This window comes from Echinops telfairi, unplaced genomic scaffold (assembly GCF_000313985.2).
Source record: "Echinops telfairi isolate 266 unplaced genomic scaffold, ASM31398v2 ScPeMD7_7469;HRSCAF=8507_0, whole genome shotgun sequence".
Lineage (NCBI taxonomy): Eukaryota > Metazoa > Chordata > Mammalia > Afrosoricida > Tenrecidae > Echinops > Echinops telfairi.
Genome location: NW_022111372.1, coordinates 21350020 through 21357584, shown reverse-complemented (window position 1 = coordinate 21357584; position 7565 = coordinate 21350020). Strand labels below are relative to the sequence as shown.

Genomic DNA, 7565 nt, shown 5'->3' with positions numbered 1-7565 from the left:
TGAAGAGGGGCCAACCCATACCTGCTGAATCAGAAGTCTGTTTTCAGAATTCCTCGGGGACTTTGTTGCTTTGCTCCCCTTGCTGCTCTGTTGCACTCACTTCATGTTTTGCTCCACTATGGGGGTGTCATACTGGGCACAATTCCCTCACTGTGTCTCCAGTGCTGTCACCCATAGCACTGTGGATCAGTGAGGGGACATTGTGTCTCATGTGGGGCTGGTCATACAGTCTCTCTGTGCATTGGCTGCTCCGAGCAGAAATGTGTTCCTTGAGGTTTGGTGGGCCAGGTTAGGTTCTCTCTCTCTCTCCATCTTAGTTTGCTCCCATGTGGTTTGGACAGCCCCACCCTTTTCCCTGTCTGTATCTTCAGTGCTGCCCCCTGTAGTGCATTCTTCTGGGGAGATGCTCAGTGTTGCTGTGATTGGGGCCGACCCCAAAGTCCTCTCTGTTAGCTCCATGCTGGTATGTTGCCCTCAAGACTTGGCATTCCAGGCTGAGATCTGGTCCCTCTATCTCTCTCTCTTGTGTATGGAAGGGTTAGTGCCCTGTTCCCCAACTACCCTCGACTTTTTTTTTTTAATTTTCCCTCCTTTTTAGTTGGCTGCCATATGCATTGCTGGGTTGGGTCTGACCCCAGCCAGAGCACCTGGACCTTGCCCTGGGAATATATGCATTCAGTAGCTTAACCCCTATTCCCTGTGTGCCTTTTCAGCTGATCTCACTGGATTTATGTTGTACTTGTCCTTGGGTGCTTGGTTTACTTCACTTAGCCCAATTTCCTCCAACTCTTTCCATGCTATGTTATGGCTTTTTAGGGATGTATAGTGCTCCATTGAATGTAAATACCAGAGCTTTTTAATCCATTAATGCCTTGATGGAAATTTGGTTGTTTCCAACTTTTTGCGATTGTGAAATGTGGTGAAGAAATCTGATGATGCCTGGATATTACAAGATATAGTGTCTGGGGGGTCTTAACTTGAAGTTAAATAAGCACCCAACTAGCAGAGAAGCAGCAAAGCCCACATGGATAGCCTGCGTGATAAGGAGAGTCTACAGGATCAGGTAGCAGGCATCAGTAGACCCCAAACAAACAATCATATTGATGTGAACAAAGGGGATCAGAGTGGAGACCCAAAGCCCGTCTGTAGAAAATTGGACAATTGGACATCTCCTTACTGAAGGGTTAAAAGGAAGGGACAACTCAGCCAGCATGCAGCATAGCACCAATGAAACACACTTCTTCTAGTTCTTTAATACCCCGCCTCCCCGACTCTCACTACCATGACCACAGTTCAACCCTACAAAACTGGCTAGACCGGAACATATACACTGGTACAGATGAGCACTCTTGACACACGGAGTCCAGGACAGACAAACCCCTCAGAAACAGTAATGGGTGCAGCGATACCATGAGGGTAGGGGCAATGTGTGGGGAGAAAGAGGGAAACAATTGCAATGATCAACATATAACACCCCACACACCAAGGGGGATGAACAACAGAAATGTGGGTGAAGGGAGACAGAGGATGGTGTAAGATATGAAAATAATAATAATTTATAATTTACCAAGGGGTCATGAGGGTGGGAGGGGAGAAAGGGAGGGAAAAGGAAGAGCTGATATGAAGGGCTCAAATAGAAAGAAAATGTTTTGAAAATTGTGATGGGAACATATGTACAAATGTGCTTGATACAACTGATGTATGGTTTGTTTTAAAAGGTGGAAGAGCCCCAATAAAGTGATTTATATAAAAATGAATAAAATGTTCTAAAATTAGTTATGGTGATGATTGCACAACTCTTTTAAATATCTTTAAACTGTTTAATTTTAGAGCATGTGAATTGTATGTCAATAAAGATATTAAAAATTTTAAAAGAAACCAAAATATCACATTATCAATTTTAAAAATCTTTCTCTGTACTTTTCTATCTCCATCCCAGAAAGTAACTTTGTGTGTTTTGTCTACTGTACTCTCCCCATTCCATAGAATAGTGCCTGCCATACTTAGTTCTTAAAACAAGATTTGCAAAGTGAGCAATTTAACAAATAATGGTATGTCTTAAATGTCTATACTCAAATTCCAGAAAGAATAGTTAGTATTTAAAATAAAACATAAAAAAAATTATGTTTATGTTTGAGACAACATTTTCCTATATTATAATGCCAAAAAATGAAGGCATGTGCATTAAAGTGCCAAATGCCCCACTTTCTTCCATTTCTGGGAGGCTTTGGAATAAATCCATACACTCTGGAATATTCCTGAAAAACATGCAAATAAAGCAGTATAGATATTTTTTTCTGATAGGGGAACCCATATAGGAGTCCTGATAGCACAGAGGTTACATGTTGGGCTGCTAACATCGAAGACAGGATTTCAAAATCACTGGCCATTCTGCAGAAGAAAAAGAAGGTTTTTTTATTCCCATAAAAATTTTTTATCTTGGAGGATATTGATAAGTAGTGTGCAATTCTGATGCCACATAAAGTTGGGCGAAAACATGAGAAAAATATGAAAGAAAGTTGAAGGATATAGTAGCCATCAATTGTTTTTCCCTAACTAATTGGACATCCTGACGGATTCTTAGACTGCGTTTCCCATATGTATATTCATTCTGGTTTGGCACAAGGACAATGCTAAGAGAAAGTTATCCCTAGCAACAGAAGGAACTTAGAAACTAATAATTTAACACATGGGAGGCTGATGGAAGAGATGAGATCTTCTTGCTTATCCTGCTTAAGAATAAAAACGAAGTATAAGCTAGAGGAAATGTTTCCTTCCATGGACTAAAAGAAAGCATTGTGTCAAAAGTAGCATACATTGGGTCTGCTTTCCTACTATATCTCCATCTTTCCCTAACTTACCCTAAGCCACCAAGATTGAATCTATGGAAGAAGATAAAGGTACTGTCAAAGGGAAGAAATATGATGCTTAAAGAGGAGAGGTCTTTTATGTCTTCACAGGGAGCATTGTCATAAAGTTTATATTTGGGATCTGAAGTAGAAGACATCCAATTAGGAGATGAATGTCTCATCAAGGCACATGCTTTCATTGTTAAGAGATTTTTGAGGTTTTCTTCTTAAGCTAATTATTCTTAGGAATGAGTTCAATACATCCTGTGGTTTGTCCCACATTCCGTGTAGGCAATTTAAAAGGCCAGCACAGACCAGAAGATTCAAACTCCAGAACCTGATTTTCTGCCTCAACTGTACCTTCTTCTGCTGACACCATGTGTCTCTTTGGCAATTACTATGGAGGCCTGGGCTATGGCTATGGTGGCCTGGGCTGTGGCTATGGCTGTGGTTCTGGCTATGGCTATGGTGGCTATGGTGGCTACCGTGGCTATGGTGGCTATGCCTGCTATCGTCCATGTTGCTATGGAAGATACTGGTCTTCTGGCTTCTACTGAGAACTGCTGATTGTTGGTCACTTTTGATTATTTCTACTAATGTCTTGGATATGCAAGCAATTATTTTTTAGTTTTTTATTTGTTATAGGCTGTCAAAATTTGACCAAATCTAATTGATAACCACCATGGGTCAGAACTAAATGATTGATGAAATTCCCTACTACTTAAAAGGAAAAAAAGTTAATTGTTAGATGCATATATTCATGTAAAACTACTATTAAACATCTTTATGTGAGAAAATCTCTAATTTTTCTCTTTAATAAAACTTCCCACCTTCACAAATACAGAATGTTTTTCGTGTATATTAATCTCTTTAATCAATTGTGTGCTGTCTTGAGTGTGTGCATGTATGTGTGTGGGGGGTGGGGGGTGTTTGCGTGCAATCGCGTCCACACATGCGAATGCACAGGCTCTTGTGTGTGTGTGTGTGTGTGTGTGTGTGGAAAGAGACAAAGGTAAATAAAGTAAAATTGCTGAATGTGGCTATTTTAGTAAATGATATGACAAAACAGACAAGGCATAACTAATGGTTCTTTCAAACCAGTATCTGTGTAAAACAATTTTCATGTGTAGTTCTAAGAGCTACTATCCAACTCTCACCTTGGGACAATTCAATGTTTGACCCCGGTCATTGTCAAGATATATAGCACTATTACTATTGCCAATCAGCACATTCTTGACCCGTCAATCAGATATTCTTCCACGTTGCCTTCTTTTCATCCACAGGTAAAAGTTCTCTATAGAAAGCTGGTTGGTGTACCTCATAGTCCTGTAGTTCCAAAGTGAAGTGCATATTGTTGTGGAGTCTCTTCCAGCAAATTTCTGATGTTATGATCTCCTGGCAGAATTCTGGTTACCATTTATGATAAGGAGTAAAATCAACCCCTAACCAAGCCACAGCCATCAAGCTGATTCTGACTCGCAGCGATCCTATATTGAAGTTCTGAGGATATACATCTTCAGTGGAGGCGATGACCTCATCTTTCTGGTCCAGAAGGTTGGCTGGTTTCCAGTTGCCTGAGAGGATCACCAGAGCTGCCAGTAAGGAGTGACATCTGCCGAACAACAGTGAGAAGAAAATCACTCGTTTGACTTGAAATCGTGCTGAAGAAGATTTTCTGTTTTGGTTTAGTCTAGTTTCCCACTGTAAATCTCCCTCGGATGACTTTTTCTTCCCTATCTGTTATTGTTAACAGCCATAGAAATAAAATTTAAAATCAAATTGTTATGATATTTTATTTACTAATATTTAGTACTATTATCGTTTTCCTACCAATGATAAAAGTTTAAACTGAATATCTCAGACTTCTGTATCAATCTCATGTTCAACCAAGGTCTTCCTACATGTGAATACTACCTTAACTTTTTCTCTGCGATTATGGAAGATTGCTGAAAACAGCGGTGGTTTGTCTGTTCTTGCTCCAACGCTCTGTTCAGATAAAGACTAGATACTCCTCTACTTGCCTTTCCTGCAGCAGAATCACTGGAAAGAGTCGTCCCAGATTAGCTCACACAGTCAGCTACTTCCCAGTTTTTAATTCCCTAGAAAATTTGATCCTCTCTTCTTAGTTACTACATGTGCTTTCCAAATACTTTCTTATATCTTTTAATTAAACTTTTCTAGTTGTTTAAATTGGGATTCCTAACTTCACTCCGTATTTCAATTATTCTGATTAAGTATCAATGTTGTTAAAATCAGTTATATTGGTTATATTATACAATCTGGTATATAACCATTGATGAGTTTATCTATGTATATAATTCTCTAAAAAGTGCCAAGACAATATACTTTTGGAAAAAATTAAATCTCTCATATAATAAACCTTTGAAGAAGACAAATGAATTATGGGAAGATGGGGTCCATAGAAAGAACTAATTAATGTAAGAGGTATTCAGGATCTATAAGACCAATATCTGCTGCTACAGTGATATGGTCAATAGTGGTGTAATCATATGTACCTTAGCCATGTGAGTTGTTTAAGGAAAACCATAACCTGTGGCTTCATTTGTAACGCTAATGATCATGGAGATCCACATGTATTATTTCTCACATTAGGCAAAATGGAGCTTCATGCCTGTGTTAGTCCAGGTAAACTAGGGAAATAAATTCATAGACACTCGTATGTGTATAAGAAAGAACTTTATATAAAAGAGTAATTGTATATTAAGAAACATCCAAGCCCAATCCATATTAAGTCCATAAGTCTGATATTAGCCCATAGGTCTGATGCCAGTCTGTAAATTCCTCTTTAGACTCATGCAATGATGTCAAGTGCAGGAAGATCACAGACCAGTGGGTGGAAAATCTTGTGGATGCAGTGGTGGTGGAAGTATCATAGCACTGGCATGGGTCTCCACGTGGCTCTTCTAGCTCCAAGGATCTGACTGCCATCAGCATAGCTCTACGTGCCTTGTCAACAGGAATGTTTCACGGGGAGTGTCAGGTGTCCTGCCTTCAGAGAGCTGTTTATCTCCTTAGTGGCTCCAAATGAGGTCATCAAGCTGCAGTATAATTGACAGGCTAAACTCCACCCTTTTACTCTTAAATCTCAGATTGACCACAGATTATGTAACTACCACAATTCCTGAGACAATTTTGGAATTAAGTCAGAATTCCCTGATCAAAGCATGGGTATTAACAGAGCTATTTCAGAACATCTGAGCTGGAAGATGGCAGCCGCATACATTCCAAGGGAGGGGCTCCACAGAGATCAGCACAAAAGGGCATGAAAAATGATTTTCTACCTTCCAGGTAATGTGATTCTCAGCTTAGAGGTACGTAGAAACAAATTAATTAAAATAAAGAGCAGCAATGCCTGCCCGTAGACTTTCCATTGCCATTGGCCCAAGACACAAGCCGGAGGCGCACAGGTCCCCAACTACCCCACTGATTTTTCTTGGTCTCTGAGATGGCAAGGGAGGCAGACAAATGGAGCTTTCTCTTTGAAAGCCTAAGCAGATAAAAGTAAATGAACCCAATTGAGACCCACCAGCAGCAATACCTCCCCCTAGCAAGGATAGCTTAACCTTCCAAGCTGCAGCCTGGAGCAGGCATAAAGGGCATAAATAATGAATAATCTAACTCTCCACACAAGCCTGGGAAGCGCCACCCCCTCCTGTCCCTGAGGCACAGCTCTGCAGGGCCATATTTTTAGGGAATGGAAAAGCAAGGCCATTCATATGTCTGCCTCTGCATCTCCCCTTCCCCTCCTCCCCACCTTTGTAAATAGGGAACACACTAGCCTTACAATACAAGTAGAAACTGAACCACTGGTTTTACATAGCAAAGTCTGGGAATTTGATGTGAGAGGAGGACCAAATTAAGGCCCAAAGTACAGAGAGCACTCCAGGCTGAGGTACTGGATAGACTGAACAAGCCATAACCTGCTGTCCCATGATATCACCCCCTAGTTAGCACCCCAATCTGCTCAGATAAGCAGCCTGACCTCTGCGGAGGCTACTGCTTCATCCTTCACTTCTAGACCTCCCACATAAGTGGCAGAAATAGGCTTTACTCCCTCTCACCGATTTGGTCTCCTATGGCATCTGATAAGAGAGAACCTTATCCCCCTTTGACCTGAGCCACCAGAGGGCCATTCCTTTATGAAAATTAACCTAAGTCACTACAAGACAAGGCATTCAGCCCTACCAGACACACCAATTAGCTCCCTAACTTTAATCTCAACATACTAATACTGTTCAAAAGACCTCTTGCCCACACAGTCCTGATTTCCTCCCAGACAAGAACTAGATCCCAACTGTTGGTTTGTTGCTGTGCATTCTTTCATTTCTATACACGACCCCTCTTTAAAACAAATGCATGCCAATTATTTTCATTTACCTTAATCAGAACCCCTCCTGCTATTGATCTACACACATATACCCTTGCACATTGTTATTATTTTCCTTTCAATTTACTTTTTGGTTTCCTAGTCCGACAAAATGTCATCCATCCACAAGTTAAGAACCATACCAGAGACAAAGGGCCTGGGCAAAGCTTAGAGCCCCATCACACACACATTAAGAATGCTTCTGCTTCTTACTCCAGTATTATCTGGTATATTTTTAACACTCTTATTTATTGTTCTTTTCTTCTTTAATTTTCATATGCAACCTTCTATGTCATATTGTAAGCTTTCTCGGGTGGGTATTACCTCAA

At 40.5% G+C, this 7565-nt stretch overlaps 1 protein-coding gene across 1 annotated transcript; it reads left to right on the top strand.

Annotated features, from left to right (window-relative positions):
- Nucleotides 1-3226: 3226 nt before the first annotated feature.
- LOC115873563 (keratin-associated protein 20-2-like) lies at nucleotides 3227-3406 on the top strand. Its single transcript, XM_030888856.1, has one exon. The coding sequence runs from the start codon at nucleotides 3227-3229 to the stop codon at nucleotides 3404-3406; it is 180 nt and encodes a 59-aa protein (XP_030744716.1).
- Nucleotides 3407-7565: the final 4159 nt, after the last annotated feature.